This window comes from Geotrypetes seraphini, chromosome 1, assembly GCF_902459505.1.
Source record: "Geotrypetes seraphini chromosome 1, aGeoSer1.1, whole genome shotgun sequence".
Taxonomy (NCBI): Eukaryota; Metazoa; Chordata; class Amphibia; order Gymnophiona; family Dermophiidae; genus Geotrypetes; species Geotrypetes seraphini.
The window spans coordinates 441,869,619-441,896,577 of record NC_047084.1 but is presented as its reverse complement, the minus strand read 5'-3'; the positions used below and the strand labels follow the sequence as shown (position 1 = coordinate 441,896,577).

Below are 26,959 nucleotides of genomic sequence, written 5' to 3'. Positions count from 1 at the left end.
TCCCTCCTGCCATTTTTTCTCATGCAGGGATGGGGTCAGCATGACATGAGGAAGTGGGCATCCCTGCTGATGTTTTTGCTGCCTTGGGGGGGGGGGGGGCTGTCGGTTCCTGGTGCTTGTTCATAAGGGGGATGTCAGGGAGGGCTGTCATAGGCAGGTGGAGTGCTGGTTTTTTTTAATGGGGCATATTTTGTGCATGTGTAACACGCACACAGCATCTGTGCTCATTAAAGAAAAAAAAAGGGCTAAACTATAGTTAAGGCGACTAGTCATGGCCAGTCGCTTTTTTTTGGATCGCTAAAAGCGATCACTTTTTTTGTGCATCAGGAATCCATGTTAGTGCATCAATCACTCTGCTAGTTTACATGGCATTTCAATATTAATGAGTTTATTTGCATGGTTGGATTGGAGAATGAGTGATCATGCAGAAAACCACATAGTGAGCCGTGTTCTGCAGCGGGTCGATAAAGACGATCGTCAGAAAACCATTTAGTGACGATCGTTAGATGATTACTGACTTTAGTGCATCTGTCCCTAAGTCATTTGCTCACGGCCACAAGGAGCAGCGTTTCACACCTAAGCATTTGTGCTTGTCAAAGGCTGGTAGTTAGGCATGCAAATACACAGACCTGCGGCTAGAGAAGTAAGAGAAGATAGAGAGGACAGCGATCGTCGTGGGGGACTCCATCATCAGACAGGTCGATAGCCACATAGCGGGAGATCGACAGGATTGGCTGGTGATCTGCCTACTATGATCCAAGGTAGAAGACATAGTGAGCTGAATCAACAGGATCATCGACAGCGTGGAAGTGGAAGTGGAAGATACGGCGGTGGTGATTCATGTGGGGACAACGTGAGCAACAGGAACTATAGCAGGAAAGGACTGAAGGACCAGTTCCGGATGCTGGGAAGGAAGCTGAAGACCAGAACGCAGAGCGCATCGTTCTCGGAGATTCTGCCAGTACCCAGGGCTGACGAGAAGAGGCAGACGGAGCTGCAAGCAGTCAACGCATGGATGAGGTGCTGGTGTGAGGAAGAAGGATTCCACTTTGTGCGCAACTGGACAACATTCTGTGGGAAGAGCAAGCTAATCAGAAAGGATGGACTCCACCTCAGCAGAGACGGAACAAGGCTACTTGCAAATAACATCAAGAGAGAAATTGAGAAGTTTTTAAACTAGGAAGAAGGGGAAAGCCGACAGTTGACCATGAGTTGATGGTTCGGGAACCGGTATACCCAGAGGATACCGTGCAGAAAGATAGCCGGGAAGACTCACCGGATTATAGGCAAGATAGAACACAAGAGGGATGAAACTGCAAGAAAGTAACAGGCCGCAAACTCAAGTGTATGTACACAAATGCAAGAAGCCTAAGAAATAAGAGGGGGGAATTGGAAGCTATGGCACAAAAAGATAACCTTGACATCATCGGCGTCACGGAAACATGGTGGAACGAGGAAAACGCCTGGGACACTGCGCTACCGGGATACAACTACCGCAGAGACAGAGTATATCAAAAAGGTGGGGGTATTGCCCTATACATCAAAGAAGGAATTGAGTCTACTGGAGAGAACATGCCAGCATGGTTAAAAGGTGAAGTGAAACGGCTATTAGAGCCAAGAAAATATTCTTTAAAGAGTGGAAAAAGGATCCTAATGAAGAAAATAAGAAGAGACAGAAGCACTGGGAAGTTAGATGCAAGGCATTGATAAAGTAAGCTAAGAAAGAATATAAAGAGAAACTTGCAAAGAGTCAAAAACTCATATTTTTTTTTAGGTACATCAGAAGCAGAAAACCTGTGAGGGAATCCATGGTACTGTTGGATGGTCAAGGAGCATAAGGAATGCTCAGGACATAGTGGAGAGACTGAATGAATTATTTGCTTCGCTTCAGTCAATCTACCTGAACCGGAAATAGTTTTCAAGGGCGATGATACGGAGGAACTGAAAGAAATTTTGGTGAATCTGGAAGATGTACTAAGCCAAATCAACAAGTTAAAAAGTGATAAATCACTTGGACTGCATATCAGGGTACTAAAAGAACTCAAACATGAAATTGCTGACCTGCTGTTAGTGATCTGTAACCTGTCAGTAAAATCTTCTGTAGTACCTGAAGATTGGAGGGTGGTCAATGTTACACGATTTTTAAAAAGGGTTCCAGGGGAGATCTGGGAAATTACAGACCGGTAAGCTTGATCTCAGTGCTGGGAAAAATGGTGGAAACAATTATAAAAAATAGAATTGTGGAACACGTAGACAAACATGATTTAATGGGACAGAGTCAGCATGGGTTCCGCTGAGGGAGATCTTGCCTCACCAATTTGCTTGACTTCTTTGAAGGTGTGAATAAACATGTAGATAAAGGTGAGCCAGTTCATGTAGTGTATCTAGATTTTCAGAAAGCTTTAGACAAAGTTGCTCATGAGAGGCTCCTGAGAAAATTAAAGAATTATGGGATAGGTGGCAAAGTTCAGTTGTGGATTAGGAATTGGTTATCGGACAGAAAACAGAGGGTAGAGTTAAATGGTCATTTTTCTCAATGGAGGAGAGTAAACAGTAGAGTGCCGCAGGGATCTGTACTGGGACCGATGCTATTTAACTTATTTATAAATGATCTGGAAATTGGAATGACGAGTGAGGTGATTAAATTTGCAGATGACACTAAACTGTTCAAAGTTGTTAAAACGCATGAAGATTGTGAAAAATTGCAGGCAGATCTTTGGAAACTGGAAGACTGGGCGTTCAAATGGCAGATGAAATTTAATGTGGATAAATGCAAAGTGATGCACATTGGGAAGAATAGTCCAAATCACGATTACCAGATGCCACCTTGGGGGTTAGCGCCCAAAAAAAGGATCTGTGTGTCATCGTAGACAATATGATGAAACCTTCCGCCCAATGTGTGGCGGCGGCTAAAAAACCAAATAAGGTGCTAGAAATTATTTAAAAAGGGATGGTTAACAAGACTAAGAATGTTATAATGCCTCTTTATCACTCCATGGTGTGACCTCACATGGAGTATTATGTTCAATACTGGTTGCCTTATCTCATGAGAGATATAGCGGCACTAGAAAAGGTTCAAAGAAGAGCGATCAAGATGATAAAGGGGATGGAACTCTTCTTGTATAAGGAAAGGCTGAAAAGATTAGGGCTCTTCAGCTTGGAAAAGAGATGGTTGAGGGGAGATATGATTGAAGTCTACAAAATCCTGAGTGGAGTAGAACGGGTTCAAGTGGATCGATTTTTCACTCTGTCAAAAATTACAAAGACTAGGGGACACTCAATGAAGTTACAGGGGAATACTTTTAAAACTAAAAGAAGGAAATATTTTTTCATTCAGAGAACAGTTAAGCTCTTGAACACATTGTCAGAGGTTGTGGTAAGAGCAGATAGCATAGCTGGTTTTAAGAAAGGTTTGGATAGTTTCCTGGAGGAAAAGTTCATAGTCTGTTATTGAGAAAAACATGGGGAAAGCCACTGCTTGCCCTGGAACAGTAGCATGGAACGTTGCTACTCTTTGGGTTTTGGCCAGGTACTAGTGACCTGGATTGGCCACTGTGAGAATGGGCTACTGGGCTTGATGGACCATTGGTCTGACCCAGTAAGGCTATTCTTATGTTCTTATGAAAGGTGTGGAATCTTGAGAGCCTTATGTACGTGCTGCAGCTCCACAATAGGCCTCTAGCTGTCGGAATCATTAAGTGGCACGATAAAGCATATGGAGTATCTGCCGGATTTTGAAAGATCGGGCGGCACCTGCTGTAGAACTTGAATATCCAGCAAGTGCTGTACAGTGGCCTGCACTTGGAGTGCCTTGTCCGGGTGCCCTGCGGGAGTTTACATAAATCAATTGGTCAGAGGCCGTGAGAATTCCAATTGAAGCCCAATGAAATAAAGGCCAGAACCCACAGGTGTAATGTAAACCCAAGCCGGCAAGAACGCTGACAGCCTGCCCCCTATCTGTAGATAGGGGTCTCCTATCCTGGCGCAATGCACCTTCTTGGCAGGGGTTTCAGGATGAGAGCCAGTTGACTTGGCATATCTGTAGTTGGAGTACCGCTATCTGGGTGAGATGTGGCACTGGAATACAAGTGGTAATGCCTGGAGCCATGAAAATTAGTACAACCAGAATCCCTAGAGGGTCTGGATCTGCTATCAGGCAGGGTCTTAGGGTGACTGAATACCACAGAATCCATGAGGTCAACCAGGTCCTTGCCAAACAACAACTGTCTTGAAAGGGAAGTCTCGCCAAAAAAAACCTTTGGAAGTGGAATCACCAGCCCACTGTCTAATCCAGAGAATTCTGCAGGCAGAAATGGAAAATGCCAAAACCGGCATAAGGCATATAAAGTGGCAGTCACATAAGCTAACCCAGCCATAAGAGCTGAGGAGGAGAATCTACAGCCTCACTCTCCAGAGTGTGCAGGCAAGAAAGGCGCTGCCAAAGCAGCTGCATAAAAAAACCTCTGGAGAACAACGTCCACATCGTTGTACTGCATATCTGTAAGCACCACAGCACTTTCCCTGGTTAGAGAGGTGCAATCAGGCACCTGCATAACCAAAGAATCCACTCTAGGCTGATCCAGAACTTGCGGGCAATCCAGTGCCAGAGGGTTCAAGCAAGACATGGTCCTCACCAACATAAGAGCATATTCCATATAGTCACATTGCTCCAATATTAAAATGCTCGTATCAGGGTGTCAGGGAAAGGTGAAAGACTGCAAGCGTGCACCAAAAGCCTGGAGGAAAGAGAGGACAGAACTAGCTGAGTAACCAAATGCAATTCCAGCAAAGACGAAGAAATAAGATCTGGCAAAGCCACAGATGAAATAAGCGCAGAATTGTGGGATTGTCCCCAGGTCCTAGAGCTCCAGAAGGATCCAAAGATCCAGCATACAGTTTCCTGATCCCCCCATTCTTGGAAGCGCTGCACCTTAAAATAAGGGGTAAGCAAACTGGTCATCAGCATAAAGACAGGGTCAGGCAGACCAGGAACAACCGCTGGCTGAGACAAGGACAAAACCAGAGACGCAACGCCATTGGGAGATGCAGCGGATGTGGAGTGGGATTGTGCAGGGGAAGAACGCCTGCTTTGAATCTATATTAGAAACTCTGAGAAAGTCTCTGGTTCCTGGGGTGCATAGTTTCTCCCTCTGATGACTTAATTATGTGTTTCAGAGGCCATGCCGAGCCCCAAAAATAAAGAAGGCTGCCCCAGCGGGCTAGCCGAGCATTTTGTCACCTGCTTGAACAGGGAAGAGGCTAAGCTTTGTGCTGCTGCCACTCCTGGCTGCGCCACAAGAATGCTCCTGAAGCACCTAATTTGCACAATCCTGGAAATAATTCACATGAGGAGAGCCTAAGGACTCCATCCTAACAAGATTTGAGGCAAAAATTGCAGTTTTGGAGAAGCAGAAAAAAGAACACTACAAATCCAAGATGGCCACTGCTATGAAATTCACACCAAAATTGCGATATTTTCCACACATAGCAAAGCTAAAAAATGGCAATTTTAGGATTTTTCATGTGGGGGAACACAGGTGGACAAGCAAAAACCTTGAAAACTCCACTTTTCAGACCTCCCTTGATCCATATCACAGCTGTAACAGCTCTTACAGTAGCTAGATTAGAGAATCACTGCCTCATGCTGAGAATGGCTCTGGAAAGCTGATCTTTGGGCTACCAGTCAGACCCCATGCCTACCTTCACCCCTGTGAGCCTCATAAGGACGCCTAACAGCCTGCGCTCAACCTCTGCTTAACAGTAAGTGAAACAACTTCAGGGACGGCCCTGAGTTCCAAAGAAACTCAGCAGGCTGGTTAACAGGTACCCACTGGGACTGGCCCGTCAGCTACAGACAGAAGTCTGTGTGTTCTCAATGCAGGCAAAGTAAAAGAAACGTTCAGGGAACAAGAATCCTGAAGAAAAAAGGACTAAAAACACTGAATAAAATAATAAAATGTGGAGAGCAGAATGAACATACTCCTGCAGGCATGTGTACAGAAGGGAAAAACTATAGGTGGAGCTAAGGAGCTCCAGAAAGTACAGAGAAGCACATAGAAAAATCCAAACTGGTTTTCTTCTACAGATGGCACATGGCCATGGGAACACTACCCGCTTGTCTAGAACAGTATTGCTCAACTCGGTCCTGGAGTACTCCCTTGCCAGTCAGGTTTTCAGGATATCCACAATGAATATGCTTGAAAGAAATTTGCATATAATGGAGGCAGTGTATGCAAATTATGTTTATGCATATTCATTGTGGATATCCTGAAAACCTGACTGACAAGGAGGCACTCCAGGACCGAGTTGAGAACAACTGGTCTAGAATGTCTCACATATTGCACAGGAAAAGAATGCATTGATGGATCTTTTAATGTGTGGTTATTTAGACCTACTATCTTGTTTCAACTGCAGCTGCTCTTTGCCATTCCCTCCCTTCCTCCTCAAGAAGCTGCCACCCTAGGCGACTGTCCAGCTTGCCTAATGTATAAGCTGGCCCTTGTTGAAAGATGGTAAAGCAAAAAAGAGCGATGACCAAATTTATTGTAGGCAAGAATATTCAGCAGATGATGCAGACTTGGGAAAATCTACTGCTAAGTGCCTCTTAAGTGGGCCATATGGCTTTTGTATGTTAACAAACTGCAAAGTTACTCTGCTACACATATGGATTCCATTTAGCATATCTTGCAAACATTTGCAAATTACAAACAATCCAATTTAACATATTAAACTGCCTCAGCTCTCATTGGGCTGCATTCAAAAGGAACTTCTTCCCATGGGAAAAATCCTTGTTGAATAAGATCCATTGACTTAAATAGAAATTCTGCTAATTAGCTAAGCTAGCATTTAAATCTAACTGAGGCAGAATAACCCTCAAAGAGTGAAACCAGCATTTAAATCTCAGTATGTAAAAAAGTAAATTCCCACTTAGTCAATCAAAAGGCTGGTTTATAAATCATGAGCACAAAATATACCGGTAGTAGAACAAATCTATCATTGAAAGATTAGGTTCTTACCTGGATAATCTTTCTTTCTTTTTATGCACACAGGAGTCCATACATTACGTGATCAATCTGTGCTCACGAACTATTGCAGAAGGATGTTAATCACATCTTTCAGCTTCTCCTCCTTTACCAGTGGAGTATAATGCCCTCTTCAGTTTGTACCAAAGTAATCAATCTCCACTTTAACAGAAGAAAAGAGAAGGAAGGGCATGGGGAAATTCCCCAGAGTTAATATACATTTCTGCTCTGTAACTCATGAAAAAGGACAATATTTAGTTTAACTTGCAACATAGATGTAAAAATGGCGATTTTAGAATATTTCAGGAGGGTGAACACATGGGAGCATCCAGAAACCCTCAAAACACCACTTTTCCAACCTCCCCCGATGCCTCTCAAAGGCTGTCAAGTCAGCCTGTGTACTCACTGTGACCTGATAGAAGCTGTGCTGCAACCTGCTTTCAGCTCTCTTACAGTAGCTGGATAAGAAATTTCACTGCCACAATGCTGAGAATGGTTCCGGAAAGCCAATCTTTGGGTTGCCAGGCAGACTCCTATGTCTGACTACACTTCCACCCTTGTGGATCACCGGAAAAAGGAGATATTGATGCCCCTGTATAAGATTCTGATGAGACCTCATTTAGAATATTATGTACAATTCTGGAGCCCTTACCTTCAAAAAGATATAAAAAGGATAGAGTCAGTCCAGAGGAAGGCTACTAAAATGGTATGTGGTCTTTGTCATAAAGTGTTGGGGACAGATTTAAAGAGCACAATATGTATAATTTGGAGGAAAGGCGGGAGAGGGGAGATATGATAGAGATGTTTAAATACCTACATGGCGTAAATGCTCACGAGTCAAATGTCTTTCATTTGAAAGGAAGCTCTGGAATGAGGGCATAGGATGAAGTTAAGAGGTGATGGACTCTGGAGTAATCTAAGGAAATACTTTTTTACAGAAAGGGTGGTAGATGCATGGAACAGTCTCCCAGAAGAGGTGGCGGAGAAAGAGACTGTGTTTGAATTCAAGAAAGCATGAGATAGGTACGTGGGATCTCTTAGAGGAAGAGATAATGGTTACTGTGGATGGGCAGACTGGATAGGCCATTTGTCTGCCTTTATCTGCCATCATGTGTGCTCAAGCATCTAATAAATCAGAAGGTAAGCTGGCCCCTAGGCAGGCTGGCTCATCAGGTATACCTGGGGGTTGCCCTACGAGCTGGAATCCGCCCTTGTGGAGTCTGTGTCCTTTCCCAGGCAGAGTATCCCCAAAAATGGTAAAGGAGGAGGAGCTGAAAGATGTGATTGATATTCTTCTGCAACCATTTGTAAGCACAGATTGATCACCTAACATACAGATTCCTTTGTTTATGTAACAGAATTCACATTCTGATATTATGAAATGGGGAAGGAGGTGAGGGACCAAGATGGGCAAATGACAACGGGAAAGAGTAATAAAGTGTGTGATGAAGAGTGAAGGGAAGGCAAATGAAGGACTAATGACAGAAGTTGACTGAAAGGAGAGAAAAAGTTGGACAGGAGATGAAGAAATGGATTGGAACAAGAGATACCATAGTAAAGACTACATGAATTATGATCAAAATTTCTCATTTTACTCATTATTCAACATTATGGGGCGGGGGCGGGGGGAGTTTGCAGGCCACTTTTCATTATGGCAACTCAGTGCCTAATTAGCACCAAACTCATATTCAAAAAAGGTATGCATTCAATTGCATAAAGCTGCCTATGTCCACTTGAAAATGATTTATAATCAGTGTTTCTCAAGCTAGTTCTGGCATACTTCCTAGTCAGTCTGGTTTTTATGAAATGTATAATAAATATGCAGGACCCAGAAAACCTCACATGTTTAAGTCCACATTTATTAGTTTCAAAGTATTTAATTGCTGCATCCATTGTATGCAAATCTAACACATTAGAAACCATAAATTTCTACTGCTCGTTACTCACCCATCTCTTCCAAACTCATGCTTCTCCTCTTCAGAATATCATTGGAATACTGTTATAATTTATTTATACTGTATATTCTAATTTTAATGTTGCTCATTCTGTCCTGACCTGAGGAAGTAAGTTTTAGCTCCCAAAAGTTAGTCAAGATCTTAGATTTCTTTTTTTATTAATCTTTGGTTTTATCTCAGTACACTCACTGTGACTATCTTGAAAACCAGACAGTTCAGGGGGTACACCAGGACCAGCTTGAGAAACACTGGTGTAAAGTACATGTCTTTGGTACTGTATATGATTAAAAAACAGTTTTTAGGATTCTCAGAAAGGTGCAGTATTCCTCAAACAACTTATTTTGAAGATCTAGCTTGTACATTTTTATAGTGAATTTTTCAACCTTTTATTTTCAACTTTTTCATTTATATAACTATATTATTTCTTTAAAAATTATTTTAAAGCTGGATCACTTATCTTTTTTACTTTCGAACTCAGCTTCAATTTTGTCAGCTGGGGACTTCTGCCAACATGTTTCGCCGTACTGGCTTTTTCAAGGCATTAGTTAAAAGGATGCCGCTGCCATCTTTAGCCCACTAAAAGAATGGGACTACATGAGCATGTGTGAACAAAAATCAGTAAGAGCTGTAAATATTTAACTAAAAAGTTCATAATAGGTTAAAATTTCAAGTTATATAGGTGGCAGTAATTATGGGCTCTTTTTATCAAGCTGCACTAGCGGGGTTAACGCGTGCAACGTTTCATCACGTGTTAACCCCGGCGCTGGCCTAAAAACTACCGCCTGCTCAAGGGAGGCGGTAGCGGCTAGCATGGACGGCAGTTTAGCGCACAATATTATGCGCATTAAACTGCTAGCGTGGCTTGATAAAAGGAGCCCTATGTGTATGTTATAGGAAGATATGAAAGTACAGTGGTACCTTGGATTACGAGCATAATCCGTTCCAGGAGCATGCTCGTAATCCAAAATGCTCGTTTATCAAAGCGAGTTTCCCCATAGGAAATAATGGAAACTCGCTTTGATATGTTCCCACCCCCCTTCCCCCCCTGAGGCCAGCAGTGCTGCTCCCCCCCACGAGAACCGGCATTGCTCCCCCGAAGACCCCCCCCCCCGTGAACCGTCAACCTCCCCCCGCCATCGGGCACCCCCCCCGCCGTGACCTGAGGTTCCCCCAACCCACCCGAACCCTCTTCTTACTTTAATGTAGCCTCCGCACCGGCACCGGCACCAGCATGCTCAAGGCCCAGCACAGGAGGCAGATCTTCGGGCACCGGCACCACCGCACAGGACATGCTGGTGCCGGTGCGGAGGCTACAGTAAAGTAAGAGGGTTCCGGTTTGCGGGGGGGGGGGGGGGGGCGCTCGCAAATCGAGGCGCGCTCGGTTTCCGAGGCGCCGATTTTGTGAATGTTTTGCTCGTCTTGCAAAACACTCGCAAACCGGTGCGCTTGTAAACCGAGGTATCACTGTATTCTACTACAATAGCATTCCATTTATACTTTTCTGTCTAGGGGATTGCCTTGAAAAAGCCAGTACGGCGAAACATGTCAGCAGAAGTCCCCAGCTGACAAAATTGAAGCTGTGCTCGAAAGTAAAAAAGATAAGTGATCCAGCTTTAAAATAATTTTTAAAGAAATAATATAGTTATATAAATGAAAAAGTTGAAAATAAAAGGTTGAAAAATTCACTATAAAAATGTACAAGCTAGATAGTAACACAGTAGATGACAGCAGATAAAGACCCGAATGGTCCATCCAGTCTGCCCAACCTGATTCAATTTAATTTTTTTTCTTAGCTATTTCTGGGCAAGAATCCAAAGCTCTACCCGGTACTGCCGAAATCTCTGTTAAAACCTACTCCAGCCCATCTACACCCTCCCAGCCACTGACGCCCTCACCAACCCATCCCCCACCAAACGGCCATACACAGACACAGACCGTGCAAGTCAACCCAGTACTGGCCTTTGTTCAATATTTAATATTATTTTCTGATTCTAGAACCTCTGTGTTCTTAAAAAAAAAAGATCTTCAAAAAAGTTTATTGAGGAATATTGCACCCTTTCTGAGAATCCTAAAAACTGCTTTAATCATATGTTTAAAATCTAAAGAAATTACATACAAGAAGTGGATGTCGATTGATATTTATTGCAATTTATAAGTCAGGATGCTAGAGTCCGGGTCTGCCACTGTATATGCATACTTTCCTGACATTTTAATGTACTCATATACTTTTCAACCCTGCCCAATTTACTGATCCAGAACACAAGTGCCTCAGAGGGGAGGCAAAAGCACACACTTTGGCTGGAAAGAGCAGATGTGTTTACGCGAAAGAAAGTTCTAGAACAGATCACAATGTTAAATTCAATAATATGGATTCAGGAACAACACTGGGGAATGCTTCTTCGTGGGTGAGGCATACGGGGAGGGGAGGTGAATGCTATGTCACATAACATTCAGATAAGTGCTGCACAAGAGTGATACTTTATCACCCTATATTTTAAAAACATGTAGCGATTTTAGGCTCATTGCAAATGGAAAAACATGTTTGAGATAACACCGTAGAAACAGTATATTAATGGATAAGTAGAATTTTATATAAACTTTAAAATATGCACAAAAAATAATTTACAGTGTATTAACATGGATGTACAAAGACCGTCACTGGGTAGGCAGCATTAAAAAGACAAAGCAACAAAATTAATACCTGAACCAACATTCAGTACTGGACATCCATCTATATAACGTAAACCTAGAGCTTGATGGTTAATAGTGTTAAAGTTTAAAACAATATCTCGTACATCGTTGGCTCAAATCAAACAGTGATGGCAACATCCTCATTGTGTGGTCTAAAGTTTCCAGACATAGCTAAATTCTAACTTTGTAAAAAGAAGTGGGAATCAAATTTCCCTACAGAGAGCAAAAATACAAAATTCATCTGTGGATAGAAAAAAGTTAACCAGGTACTTTTAGGGCTCCTTTTATCAAGCCGCACTAGCGGGGTTAGTGCGTCGGACATTTCATCACGCGCTAACTCCCGCGGCCGGCTAAAAAAACTAACGCCTGCTCAATGCAAGTGTTAGCGGCTAGCGTGGGAGGCAGTTTAACGCACGGTATTACGCGCGTTAAACCCCTACCGCAGCTTGATAAAAGGAAGCCTTAGCCTTTCTAAGTATGGGTCATGCATTTGATATACTGTCTTTTTGTGGTACAACTATTGTTTACATATTATATACAGCTACTTTCTCTGTCCATAATGAGCTCATAATCTAAGTTTTATTGTATGTGTGTTAATGGAGGGTTAGGTGACTTACCCATGGCCAGAGAGAGCCACAGTAAGAATCAAGCTCAGTTCCCCTGGTTCTTAGCCACTGTGTTAGTCATTAGGCTACTCCTCCACTCTAAATAATGCCTGGTTATTCTTCCACTTCCAGGATAGTACATCAGAAGACAGCACAGTCAGATGTAATAGTTCAGAACGATGCTAGAAAAAAAAAATGACAGCCTTTGCCTGTTCTATTTCAGCATAATCCCCTCATTTTACAAAATTATAGCGCTGGCCGCAGCGGAGCGTCAGAGCTGTTACTGCCGTGGCCAGCACTAAAAACCATGCTATGGTTTTGTAAAAAGGGGGAAAAGATTGCCGTTGATTTGCTGATGAGCCTGTTAGGTAGTTTTAGGACTATGACTTTGCTCTTCCCTTCCTATTTAAAAATTGTAGGGTTTTTTTTGGTTTTTTTTTGCTATTTTATTTGTAAGCATTTTAGACCTGACAAGATGGGACAGTATATCAAGTTTTAAAATCCACTCTCTTTTAAAAATTTTATTCCTGAGGAAACACCAACAATTAAGATTTCTGAAACCTTGTCCATCACAGAACCAAATTAGAGCACAGCTAGTTTTTGGAGGGTAAAAGCCCCCTACTAATATAGTTATGTGTGTGCATACTGGGGGGGAGGGGAGTTGAAGAGAGAAGTGTTACATTAGGACAGTACAAAGGGTCATAGAGTAAAAGAAAATGGCTGCCCTAGTTGCGATCGTCTCTCAGGCCTTTCTGGTTAGTTTTTGACAAGACAAAACTACTGCTAAACCAATAAATGAGAGGTTCCTGAGAAGCTTGTATGGTGTTAAACTTATCACTTACAAGCTATCTTTTGATATTTGCCCTGCACCTTGATATGGTTTATAACCATAAAAGTATAAAAGCATAAAACCATAAAAGTATAAAAGCAAGGAAGAGGGGAAGAAAAAAGGTTCCAGAGTTATGTGTGGCTCAATATTATTTAAATAAAACGAACTATACAAATATTTGGGAAAAAAAAATGAACGACCGATTATCTTTGCAACATACCTTACATCTGTTATAATTTGGCACACCTTTGGATTGGACATTGTATACTTTATGAAGTATTATAATCCATCCCTACGGTCTGAATTATAACAAGGAACTGAATACTGAAATGCACAAAACAAAAAGCCCGTATGGCACTATCAAGGCTAGGCAAATAAAAACTAATCTTAAAAATAAAGGGCTCCTTTTACAAAGATGTGCTAGCGGTTTTAGCGCACGCTAAAATGCCGCATGCTAGCCGCTACCGCCTCCTTTTAAGCAGGCGGTAATTTTTCGGCTAGCGCACGCTAATCTTGTGTGTGCGCTAAAAACGCTAGCGTACCTATGTAAAAGGAGCCCAAAGATTCTGACTTAAAACAAAACAAAACATTACTATTCCACTCTCCTCTCCACCCCACCCTTGGTGCAGTGTCTTGCCTACATCATTCTTTTCTCCGAGTTTGAAGTTGCTGGTGTGAATTTGATTTCTTTTTTTTCCTTCTGCTGCAGTTATCTGTATTAGCATCACAGCTGAGAGGACAGAACTGAGAGATAAACAATGCTGAACTGGCATGTCAGTGCTCATTTCCCCCAGTTACAGATTAACCTTTCATAGAAACATAGAAAGTGACAGCAGAAAAAGGCCGAGGCCCATCGAGTCTGCCCACACCATTGACCCACCCCCTATTTAATCGCTCTCTGATGACCTTTCCCTCGTAGAGATCCGACATGAGCATCCCATCTGTTCTTAAAATCTGGCACGCTGCTGGCCTCGATCACCTGTACTGGGAGCTTATTCCAACTGTCAACCACTCTTTCGGCCATGCTTCATCAGCAGGTTAAGAATTTGGCACTATGGTGCATAAATGATCCTTATAAAATACTGGCTAATATGCACCATGTCAAGGAGTGCACCATGTGTGTGTGTGTGTGTGTGTGTGAGGGAGAGAATTTGGGAGTACCTAATATGCGCAACTTATGAAATATGTGTATATCTGTATAAAGCACTTCATTCACACCAGCTTTCAAGAAGGCGTAAGTGAACACATCCATTATGCAACATATACTAGTATTTTAAAACCAATCAGTGAGAGTTTCCTGAGGAGCTGGTAGAGTATTTCTAGATTTTTCTCATCGCTGTGCTCTTTCTGCCATATTACTGTCACCAGGAACCTGAGCTTTGTCTCATGATAGGAGGTGTCTTGTCTATTTGTCTTTATAAAATAGATAGGGATCCTCCTATCATGGTATAGAAGGTAATTTTATAACAAAATGTTCCCTATTATTTTGTGGATACATGGCTATTGGTTCATAATTATGGCCAAGTGGTAGAGAGAGGAGCAGAATTCTCTAGTGCAACTTCTTATTCCAATGTTCCTTCCATTGTTTTTTTTCTTTCAGCAGGCTATAAGCACTACTGTTGCATACCTAAATGGCAATTGTCCAGGAGTAGGTCATGGAGTATACGAAAATGGTTGCCCATACATTAAGTTCCCTCTTTCCCTTTATTTGAGAGTTTTTAATGCCAAGTCACATTGATAGTGATGCTGTAAAATGCTAATGGATCCCCTCACTCTGTCTAGCTGTGATACTTTCAACCTTTCTGATTAGTTTGGGTAAGTCATAACTACAGCTAACCAAGAATAAGAGAGGTCCCTAAGAAGCTGGTATAGTGTTTCTAGATTTTTCTCATCTCAGTACTCTTTCTGTCATATTGCTATTACCAGGTACCTGAGCTCTGCCTCTTTTCCTTTCGTGTTGATATTTCCATCTTTCTCTGAGCCCTCACCTCTTCCTTTCATTGCCATCTTTTCTTGTACAAACATAAGAAATATGATTATTAAAGAATTAGTAGTAGTAATTTTCCAGGGGAGTCTTGTAGTTGAATAATTTTGAAAATATATGGAAGAAAGGCTTAACAAAATGAGAGCTCTTCATCTTAAAGATGACAGATGGGATATTATAAAAACTTTATAAGATCACTAGTTATTAGGGAATGATTATTTTACCCTTTCAAATAGTACCTGGGTTAGGGCTCACTCCAAGCAACCAAGTGGTACCAGATTTAAAATGAGTTGAAGAAAGAGTTTTTCAGTCAATGCACAATTAAGCTGTGGAATTTGTTACTGGATGATAAAATGAAGGCTAGTAGAAATATTCGATTTAAAAAGAGGTTTGGACAAGTTTTTTGAAGGATAAGACCATTAATATTAACCCGACATACTTAAAAGTTTGCCACTTTTTATTTCTGGGAGTAAGCCAGAGGGATTGGATCTCTCCATCAGATTTTGAGATGTTCAAGAGATCTGGACTGAGGCTGTTGGAACAGGATGTTGGACTCAGTAAACCACTGGTCTGTCCCAGCATGGAAGTTCTTATGTTCTCATATCCTATAGCTAGATAGAAACAGATACAACTACAGTAATAGAGGACATAACAGGGACAATGCTTGCAGTGTCTCAAGAGGTCCCTTTCATCCACAATTGAAGGGAATCTTTTTGCACATTATTGAGCATTTAGTACCAGCAACTCTGATCACAGTACATGAATGTTAGCATAGCAGCCTGGAAAGACCAAATCTAAATGTTCAAAGTACTTATTTTCAGTTAGTAGCAGCAACACAAAAATAAAACAACCCCCTCCCCCCCCCGACTCTCTTCAAAGATGCATCCTGGTTTTAAAAGCTGCCTTTCTCCTCTAGGCAGCAAATGCTTGTTCCAATGCTTCCACTAATGGCACAGCAAGTTCAATTGTCTTTCTAAGAAATGCCTGGCACTTAAAGCAGGAGCACCATAATAAAACATATTGTCCAGTTTTCTACTTTAAAAAGCCATGAGGACGTCTCGCTCCTGTAGACTAGTGTAAAAGGACCTCCCAAAGATGAAGGAATGCAGGTCTGGTTTGATCTTTTCAGCTAAAGCCATCACTATGCTCAGATCGCCCTCTGCTGCCAAGTCAAGGTCAGTCTTTAAGCTTCGGAGGGATTTAAAAGGTTTTTCTCCTTTTTGTCTGTTTTAAAAAATAAATAAAAGACATGTATAGGTATAAATAGTGATGCATATTCACACATAAACTACTTAAAAAAATTACTTACGTTTCATCCTCAATATATTTAACCAGTGTTAATGCTTTTCTATGAAGGATCAAAAGAAACTGTGCAAGGAACGTGCTCCTCAAAGATAAGCCAGGTTTCAGATGAAAGACCTGCCAAAGTAATCAAGAAAATGTGAAATAAAGCCTGAGACTGCACGCAATACACTTACAAGAATAGCACAGGTATTAAAAGATATGTACTAATGGAAGTAGTGGTTAACCAACAGAAGGACTCCTCTACTACTCTGGAATGGGCAATCTTTTGGTTGTTTATGGATTTTATAAAAGGTTACCTATGTGAGAAGTATAAAAAGGTGCCCAATATGGAAAGATTAGGTTCTTACCTCGGTAATCTTCTTTCTTTTTTTTTTTTTTCATGAACTTTTATTAAAAATTTTAGTAAAATACAACAATAGAACTAAAATAAAACAAAAAGCTTCCAACAATAAGGACGGAGAAAGCTTGATACAATAACAGCAAAATCAAGGATATAGAAAGAAGTTCTCCAAACTATTCAGTATATCATAATAGGGGAGGGGGAGATGAAATAAAAGTAGATAGAACGAAAAGAGAAGAAGAAAGTTCCTTAGTGGCCAGAGAAAAAAATAAGGAAAGAGAGAAAGAATATGATAAAATACATAATTATATAGAATTCAAATAGGTTTCATAAATGGCCCATTTCTTAATAGTTTTGTTGTTCAGAGGCATAGTTGCGGAGATTAATAATTCACGTCTATGTTGTAATAACACAGACTGTAACCAAAAATGGACATCAATCAAATCAAAGGATTTCCAGTTAGATAAAATTAGTCTGAGCAAGAATAAGAAGGGTGTTAAACAGAGCATGTACACAGACACTTTATTTCTGAACCTTTGGGTAGTCAACCCTTTCTCATGAGAATTCTTGTAGAGAGCCTCATTAGCATTCTTTTGCTCCACCTCCCATTACTCTGGGCTGTCCTCCAATTCCTTAGTTCATAGCAAAGCAGATGGTCAGCCCTGGAGAGGAAATAGAATAGGGAGGGGAGATAAATGTAAAAGGATATATATATATATATATGTATATATATATAAAAGAATAGAGAGGGGTATGGGGATGCTCCCCGAGAAGCATGTCTATTCTGCTCATATCATTAACATAACATGTGAATTAAAAACTTAACTATTTTTAATACATAACAAGGTGACACAACCACAAGTGACAAATGTCCATCATACTCTACAGTGAAGAAGAAGTGGTGTGCAAACTTTTATTGTGGAGATTTTGAGACAAAAGATGCAGCAAAATCTGGGAGGCCTCAAACGGTGTCATTTCCTGAAATTGTCGACCATGCTGAAAACCTGATTTTGGCAGATTGGCAAATATCAGCTAAAACAATTGCTGAGATACTACAGATATCCAGGGACCATGTTGGGTGTATAATCCGTGAGCAGCTGGTTATGTAGAAGCCGGCAGCCAACGGGTGCCCAAATGTTTGAATGCTGATGAGAAACGACGTCGAGTGGATACTTCCAAGTTGAATTTACAGTATTTTCAGTGAGCTGGTGCCAACTTTTTAGAACTAGTTACTGTTGATTGTTACACCACTATGATCCTGAGACAAAACAACAGTCCATACAATGGTGGCACCCAGATTCTCTAAGACTAAGGAAATTCAAGACCCAAAGGTCAGCAGGAAAGGTCATATCCACAGTGTTTTGAGATCAGGAAACTGTTGTGATAACTGACTATCTTCCAAGGGGCCAAACAGTTAATGCAGAATGCTACTGTAACTTGCTTTGCCTATTAAAGAAGGCACTGAAAGCTCTGTAAAGGAGTTCTCTTGACAATGCACCTGCTTACAAGGCTGGCAAAACGATGGATGTTTTGACACAGTTGGGGTTCAGTGCATAGACCATCCACCCTACTCATCAGATCTTGCTCCATCTAACTATTTTCTGTTTTCAAGCCTTAAAAAGAGAGTTTGAAAAAGTGACAATTTGAGTGATTTGGAGGTGATTGAAGTAGCGGAGCAGTATTTCAGTGACCAGACATCAGAGTATTTTTGGAAGGGTTTCAGAAACTTCAGACATGATGTGCCAAGTTTGTTGAACTTAGGAGTGAATATGTGGAATAACTTGTAAGTTTCATGGCTCCATGTCATTCCCTTCTTGGTTGGGCTGAGAACTTTTCAATGCCCCCTCGTAGATTCTTCAACACAGTAATTGCACCCTCTATCCTTGTTAAAACTAGATAAAGGAAAAAAACAAGATGTCCCAGAACAATCGAGGCAGTAAGCAGGCAAATGATCATCTGACAGGGCAGGTTTCAGGAATAAAGTGTCTACTAGAATGATTACAGAGAAAAGAACCTAATCTTTCTTTCTAGTATGACAAGATTCAGAGCAGTCCCCAGAGGCTAAGGCAAGGCAGATGACTTTGCCAACAGTATGGGCGACCTGAATGCAGAATCTATTTTGGCCATTGCATCCGCCCTGTAAAACTTCATGAACGTATGGAGAGAGAACCATCTGACTGCTTTACAGATTTCTTCCAGAGATACTGCTGAAGATTCTGCCCATGAGGAAGCAATGCTTCTAGTGGCTTGTGCCTTGATTGATATTGGCAGTTGCTTTTCACTTCCAATATAGGCTGAAGAAATGGTCATATGGATCCATTTTGAAATGGCTGCTTTTGAAGTAGGTCGACCTTTACGGGCAGCCACCCGCCAGTACAAAAAAATGATCTGACAGTCGAAATTCTGTGCACATTCAACAATTTCAGCACCTTATCACTCTTCCTCGATCTCGAGGGAATGAGAACAGGCAACTGTACTTCTTGATTGATATGAAAGCTGGAAACCATCTTTGGTAAGAAAGATAGGACTATGTGCAAGACCATGCCTGAATCTGAAATTCTGAAGGAATTTCTGCATAATGCCTGCAGTTTCAACACTTGTCAACCTGAGGTAATCACCACCAAAAACACTGTTTTGACTATAGTCTGAGTACAGTTGGGTCCTCTCCAAGTTCAAGGACCTCCACGAGATCCATATCTGACCCCCCTAAAGATAAAGCAGCATCTCCTGCTACAGAGGACCCCGACTAAGAGAGTAAACAAATTGGGACAGAGCCCACTTTGTTACAGTCTTCCTCAGACTGGACATCTCCATTTTGAACAAGGCACTGTTGCTGGGGAATTGCGCTCTTAGGGGGAACCCCTGGTGCCAGAATGGCTGTGATTCCTGAGGGTTCCATGCAGCCCTTAAATATGCAAGCTTCAAACATCATATTAATGAATTCAGATGGCCCCTGTGGATGCTCAAGTTCCTTTCCAGGGTTTTGCGCCAGCAGCTTGGCTGTGCTTCTGCGGGGATGCACTTGCACTGCTTCCTAGCTCAACCTGGACTTTGTTCCCTAGCCCTCACACCATCTGGGCACTAACACTCCCTGAGGAACTAGAGAAGGCTAAGCCAGTGACTCCTGCCCACCTCATGTAGCATGTGGGACATGGACGATCCTCAAGACAGTCATCCAGCACAAATCTGGCATAAATCCAAGGTATCCTGGCCTGACAAGTCCATCACACCTGTTTTTGAGCAAAACTGAGGTGTTTTGAGGCAAATAGAGGCTTTATTTTCAAATCAGGTAATCCAAGATGGCTGCAGCGGCAGAGATTTTAGTGCCAAAAACGGCCCAGGGGAATTAAACTGGGGTCCAAAAACTAGCGATTTGGGGATTTTAGATTGGAGGACCCTGATCTAACCCAAGAACCCCCAAAACTGATTTTAACCCCCCCTTGATTTTGGTTTTCAGGCTCTCAGCCTGTTACTCACTGTGCCATACTGTGTGCTGGGAGTTGCAAGTGCTTAAGCTACAGACAGCTTTCAGGGAGAACTTCTGCCTCACAAGCCTGGAATCGGGACTGCTTGTCTCTTCACACTGCCACTTGGGCTCAACGAACTAGCTGGAGACCTCAATCCCCACCGGGTCTTTTGCACGCAGATGAGGGGAGGAAAGCAGTCAGCCTCGATCCTAGAAAAACCACCATGGAGCCACTCAGCCTGCGCTCAAGCCCACTATGGATGAAAACTGGGGTGAGCCCCAGAACTGTTAATGCATGCTGTCCAAGTGGATGCACTGCAAAGCAGTCTGCCCCTTAGAAGAAGACCCTTGACCTTAGAGTCTGTGCTCTCCTGCAGCCGGGGATCTTCTCAGCACTGAAAAGTCTCGCAAATGGTAAGCAAAACTAAATTTAATTGAAAATAAACATGAGTAGGCTCCTACCATCTCGCTTGCAGAGAGACAACTGAGGAATTGGAGGACAACCTAGAGGGATGGGAGGCGGAGCAAAGAATTCCAGGAATGATTGCTGTCCTTCCAGACAGCCTTATGGATTAGGGATCTGACTTACACATTTACATTTTCAAATTTGTATCAACAATTTCGATGTGTTTTAAAGTCACATCTTTTTATAGAATCTTTTGGAAGTTAGATACTGGTTGTTTATTCATTTGTATTGTTAATATCTGTGAACCGCATAGAACTTAATGGTATTTGCGGAATACAAATGAGTTTTTATGTTTATGTTTAATGAGGCCCTCTACAATAATGAGAAGGAGTTGACCACCCAAAGGTTCAGGAATAAAGTGTCTGTCGTACTAGAAATCCCTATTCTTATTAAGGCAACAGGGACCCAGAACCATCCCCTTTATCAAATGCTGACACATGCTTTTATATCTGCTCTAGAGAAGCTGTAAATGCATGGGGGAATTTTATAAAAAAAATAATAAGTAGATTGCAACTACACCCTGGGAATGCCTACACATAAACCAAGTAGAATTTTTCTGTGTGTATTGTTTGCACACTTATATATTGTGACCAGTCAGACATGATGCCTGCCAAGGTCCCAGTTAGGACAGGGGAAAAAGTAAAAGGGAAAACCCGGAAGGCGAATTCCAAGGTCTCTCCTGATCATGATTCTGATAATATCTCCATTGACCACCAGAGGGAGCCTGAACTATCTGAGAATGAGCTAGGTGAGCTGTACCCAAGCAACCACCGGGGGAGCCCAAGAGCCTCCTGGAACACTGCTGACTCAGCCAGAGTAGGGCATGGCCCTAGAGTATGTAAGCCAGCAGTTGGGATCAGACAGGCAGGCCGGCTAGGGAGGAAGTTCAGGCCTTGCCTCCCTAAGGAATTCCCTGGGCCAAACAGGAGCAATAGACCCATTCCCATGGAGCTAACAGAAGCTGGACAAGCTGAGAACTTGCCTGTATTGGATGTGGAACCCATGGATTGTCAAGAAAGTTCTGCAGTGTGTGATACTGACTTTCCTGAGCCCATGCAGGTGGACTTGATCTCTAGCTACAAAGAGTGAGTGTTTTGACTGTTTGCCTGTTTGGACTATTTTGATGTTTTGGTAAAGCTAGGAGTGTAAGTTTGGGGAGAGATTTTGTTAACACCCTGGGTGGGATTTTGAAGGCCATACCTGTGGCTTTATTTTTACAAAACCTGTGTCACTCTCCTTTCCTTGCAGTCATATAAAGTTGCCAGAGGCTTTACTGGTTTCTTTCAATTACTGTGAAGTGTGGAAGCCAGTACTCTGAATGGTAGCTGTGAAAATTGAACAAGCTGCTTGGGAGCAGGCTTATGTTAGCTCTACAGAGAGAAGACGACTTAGCTGCTAATTTGAACTTTATTTTTAGGGCTGTTTTGTTTGCTGTCCCTTTTTGGCATTTTGGTTGCTGTTTTGAATTTTGACAATTTTTGCAGCTGTAATGATGAACTACTTACCTGAATGAAACAATAAGTAAAACTGAACTATTTTGTTACAAATCTTAATTGTGGTGACTTTGTTTGTTTTATTTTTGAGTTCCTGCTTAATAACAGTCCAGTCCTGCAGGGTGACTCCAGGCCGGGTCACACGCTGGTGTACTATTTATGTGTAACCACTTGGAGTGCTGTAGAGCCCTGGTCCTGGGCTACAGTGTGGCTACAATATCCATGCCATTTTTTTAAAGTTATTTTCTGCATGTAAAACAGGTTTAACATGTGGAAAAAGCTTTATAGCTATCAAGCTTTATAGCTTTATCAAGCTATCTTGGTTGCCTTGAGGCAGAAGTATAGCAGTACCAAGCTAGATTCTTCTAAATATCGACTTATCCAATTTTCTTAGCACTGTTGTTTTCTTTATGGTCTTATTCTGAGATCTCTCTGCTTTAACTCCAAAACAAATTTATACACTTAAAAGATGTTTGGAACAAAGGACTTCATTAAGATCATTCATATTTCCTTCCATGCTTTGGATGTGTATCTGTGAGAAGAGTATATGGGTTACTATTGAAGATCAATTTCTATGGCTCCTACCACACTTCACTTTGAAACAACAGAAGCAATTCAAAAAAGCTATGAGAAACAAGATCTGTTCTATGTTTATGGAAGAAATAAAACAAAGAAAAATCCAACAAAGGCTGTAGTATAGGAACAACAAACGAGAAACAAGAAAAAAACTGCAGACAATATGTACAAGATGCAGGCTATGTTTATTATATGCTGATGACTTCACGATTATTATCCCATTTGCTACCTCTGTTTTTGAAATTATTCCTAAGGCAACAGAAATATTGGATTTGACAGAGCAATGGATGATTGAATTCAGGTTGAAGCTTAACTCAGAAAAAATGAAATTTTTCATCGCTTTACCTCATCCATTTGACACCAACATTTCATTGTGCATTAATAAATTTAATTATCCTGTTTAACCTACTGTTAAAGTTTTGGGTGCAATATTGGACCAGGGATTAACAATGAAGGACCAAGTGGATTCTTTGGTTAAAAAGGGTTTCTTTACTCTTTGGAAGCTCCGGACAATTAAGGCATATTTTGATGTTTCATCATTTAGAGTTCTGGTGCAATCTCTTATACTGAGTCAACTTGACTACTGCAACATTGCTTATTTAGCAATTTCTCAGAAACATATGCACCGATTACGGATGGTGCAAAATACAGTGGTCAGGTTGATTTTTGGATTAAAAAAATATGACCATGTGACACCCTTTTATCGGAAGTTGCATTGGTTGCCAATGGAGGCGCGCGTGAAATTTAAATTCAGTTGCTTTTGTTTTAAAGCTCTATTTGGTCTGACTCCTAAATATATAAATGAACTTTTTTCTTTTACAACTAATAAACATAAAAGAAGCTCACATTTGATTTTTGCTTTTCCGCCTGTTAAAGGATGCAAACTTAAAAAACATCATCAGCATCTTCTTTCATATCAAGCAGCAGCATGGGGCAAAGATCTAGATCAACTGCTCATTTCTACTGAAATTTAGAAAACATCTAAAAACACATTTATTTCTGAAGTACTTAGGTAGTTAATTATATAATATAAAATATTTTTACTAATTATCAGATTTTAGGGTTTTTAGTCACTGGTTCTTACTTTTTAATTTCTTCTGCTTTTATTGTATTTCAAATGTATTTTAAATTGTGTAAACCGCATAATTTAATTTCTTAATTTTTAAATATAATCTGGAATAATTTTCAGAAATTGTTTGTCTTTGCACCCCCACCACCACGAGACAGCCTAGCCCAAACCAACTGCTGCTCAGAACACATCATGACATGCACATCTGCTTTCCTGGCTTAGAAGGAACATTGGAATCTAAATTTAATGTAAAATGAGACTTCAGTTGTTTTTTTCCCCTCCTCTTTCAGCTCCAGGGACATCTGGAAAATCAAGGTCTCCCATTTTATGTAGGTGATATGCATTCTCTTATAAACAAACAATTCACTGCAATGTAAAGGATGGAATAGGGTACAGTACCTGATCCAAAAAGGATTTCACCAGTGTGTCTCTGTGCAAGACATCTTGAAAAATGTTCCTGTGAAAAGAGGAAGAAAAGAGCCACGTGAATTATTTTGAGTAAGAAAAAACACCAGGGTCTTCTAGTAAGTTACAGAAAATGTTTCCAATTTGGACTCTGGGTCATATGAAGCAGGTTAGGCACAATTACTATTACCTGTCTGGAACAGTGAACAGAAATTTCCCCCACCAAAAAAGGCAAGACAAAATCAGTTTTTTTAAAGCTGAAGTTGAAGAAGGCACAGGAACACAATTGTTAAATAGAAAAAAATAAACCTCTAACAAGTAGACTTGCTAGCTACCGTGTTTCCCCGAAAATAAGACACTGTCTTATATTAATTTGGGGCCCAAAAAAGGCACTAGGTCTTATTTTCGGAGATGTCTTATTTTTTTTCATGTACAATGATCATCTCTCCCTTCCTCTCCTCCACCCCAATTCTTCCTATTTCCTTTCTCTCCCTCACATATTGTGATATGCAGACTGTGCCTGCTAGGTCTGGCCCTAGGGTGAGACCTGTATCAAAAGCAGACAGTTCCCAACCTGCTCAGGTTAAACCCCAGTTTAGCATGTTGCCTGACGTACCTTCTGTTACCAGTAGGGGGAGACCTGGGGTTAAGCAGCAGTTTTCCCTTCCCCCACGCAATCCTAGAGGAAGCAACTGGATATCCTCTACACCTGAGGGTTTGGGGCGTGGTTGCCAGCTCCTAAACCAAAGGTCTGAGCTTCTAGAGAGAGAGAGAGAGAGAGGGAGAGTTGGAGGGAACAGAAGCAGCTGCAGAACTCAGGGCTGGGAGATCTGCAGGGCTGTTCTTTGCCTGAAGGTATGGAGTTTACAGAGGCCGGAGCAGAGATACCTTCTGACCCTTCCGAAGTATCCCAAGCCATGGAACTGGAGCCAGAGCCAATTACTGAGATTCCTAAGTGTCCAGCCCATGGAAATGTGCTGGTCCGAGGCAAGTGTTTAAAACTCTTAAGTGGATTAAAAATATCCGGCTCTAGCTGGTGGGACTAATTTTGAAACTGTGCCTTGCCAGTCTTGCTAAGTTTAAAGCAGGATAGGATTCTTTTGACAAGGGCTGTGCTGGATTTATCCTGTTGTGGATTAGTTTTTCTTTTCTTCCTTTTTGAAGTTTGACTGTTTTGTATCTAAGGTGGTGGGGTTTGCCCCACGTTCATGCGGTGGGATCGAGGGCCAAATCTTGGCAATATATCACCACGTGGAGCACGCCACCTTGCCCAGCACTACTGCTGTTGGAGGAATCAGTGCAGGTGCACTGATACAAGCACAAGTCTTCCTGAGGAAAGTAAAGACTTATGTTTTTGGACTATTTTTGGTTTGAGTGAAACCTTACTGACTGGGACTCTTGATTATATGAAGATTCCATTTTTGCTTGAAAGTTAAGGTTTCTTGTTTTGGGTTTAAAACCACGGTGAAGCTTTTTGTGCAGCTTTCGGACCATTAAGCTATACCAAACCTTATGTTTTGGGACTTTATTGTTTGCTGCTGTATCCTGACAAAGGTTTATGTTTGATTTATTTGAGGACTGGGTTAGGAACAAAAGAGTGAAGCAACTGGTTTATTTTGTTCTGAAGAATAAATCCAGTCCTGATTTTGATTTTCAACTTCCTAATTTGTCTGTGTTTTCTTCCACTAAACCTGACTTTCTTTTTCCTTGTGTCGCCCACCGCGGCCCACAAGAGTATTTCCAGGACCCATTGCCCTGAGCCCGTTGGTGATAATATGCAGTATCTTTCCTCCCCTCTCACCCATCCCTTGCAGCTTCTATCCCTCCCTTCCACCCATCCCCCATGTAGCATCTTTCTATATGCCTCCCCCCCGCCACCGCACCCCCCCCCACCGATCCATATCTCCCTCCCATCCGAACCGCGAGACTAAATGTACCTTATAACAAACCGGCAATGTCGAAGGAAGTGGTGGGGGCCGTTGGATGACCATGGAATAAAGGGAGCGCTAAAGGAGGACAAAGCCATCGCTGACAAACTGAACACATTTTTTTGCGTCTGTCTTTACTGAAGAGGATATATGCAACATATTGGAACCCAACAGGCTATACACAGGAAACGAGGATGGGAAACTGACAGGGATCATGGTCAGTCTAGAAGGCGGTATGCAGGTAGATTGATAGGCTTAAGAGCGATAAATTCCTGGGACCGGATGGCATCCATCCAAGGGTTATAAAGGAACTGAAAGGGACCATAGTGGAACTGCTTCAACTAATAGCCAATCTGTTGATCAAATCGGGAAGGATTCTGGAAGACTGGAAAGTTGCGAATATCACGCCGATCTTCAAGAAAGGTTCGAGGGGAGATCCGGGAAACTACAGACTGGTGAGGTTTAATGTAGATAAGTGTAAGGTGATGCATGTCAGTAACAAAAATCTTATTCACAAATACAGGATGTCTGGAGAGACCCCCCAGGAAAGAGACCTGGGAGTACTGGCCGACAAATCGATGAAGCCATCAGCGCAAAGCGTGGCGGCGAAAAGGGCGAACAGAATGCTAGGAATGATTAAGAAGGGGATCACGAGCGGATCGGAGAAGGTTATCATGCTGCTGTACCAGGCCATGGTACGCCCCCATCTGGAATACTGCGTCCAGAACTGGCCACCGTACATGAAGGACATAGTACTATTCGAAAGGGTCCAGAGAAGAGCAACTAAAATGGTTAAGGGGCTGGAGGAGTTGCCATACAGTGAGA

At 41.8% G+C, this 26,959-nt stretch overlaps 1 protein-coding gene across 3 annotated transcripts in view; it reads right to left on the bottom strand.

Annotated features, from left to right (window-relative positions):
* Positions 1–11,099: 11,099 nt before the first annotated feature.
* The window catches only part of C9orf72 (C9orf72-SMCR8 complex subunit), a 114,285-nt gene continuing 98,425 nt past the window's right edge, over positions 11,100–26,959 (bottom strand). For all 3 annotated transcript variants that reach the window (XM_033919873.1, XM_033919857.1, XM_033919864.1), the window contains exons 8-10: positions 24,201–24,258; positions 16,396–16,505; positions 11,100–16,310 (exon numbers count right to left, since the gene is read on the bottom strand). In XM_033919873.1, the coding sequence (XP_033775764.1) occupies positions 16,124–16,310; positions 16,396–16,505; positions 24,201–24,258 (355 nt within the window). In that variant the 3' untranslated portion in view covers positions 11,100–16,123. The remainder of the gene's footprint in view (positions 16,311–16,395; positions 16,506–24,200; positions 24,259–26,959) is intronic.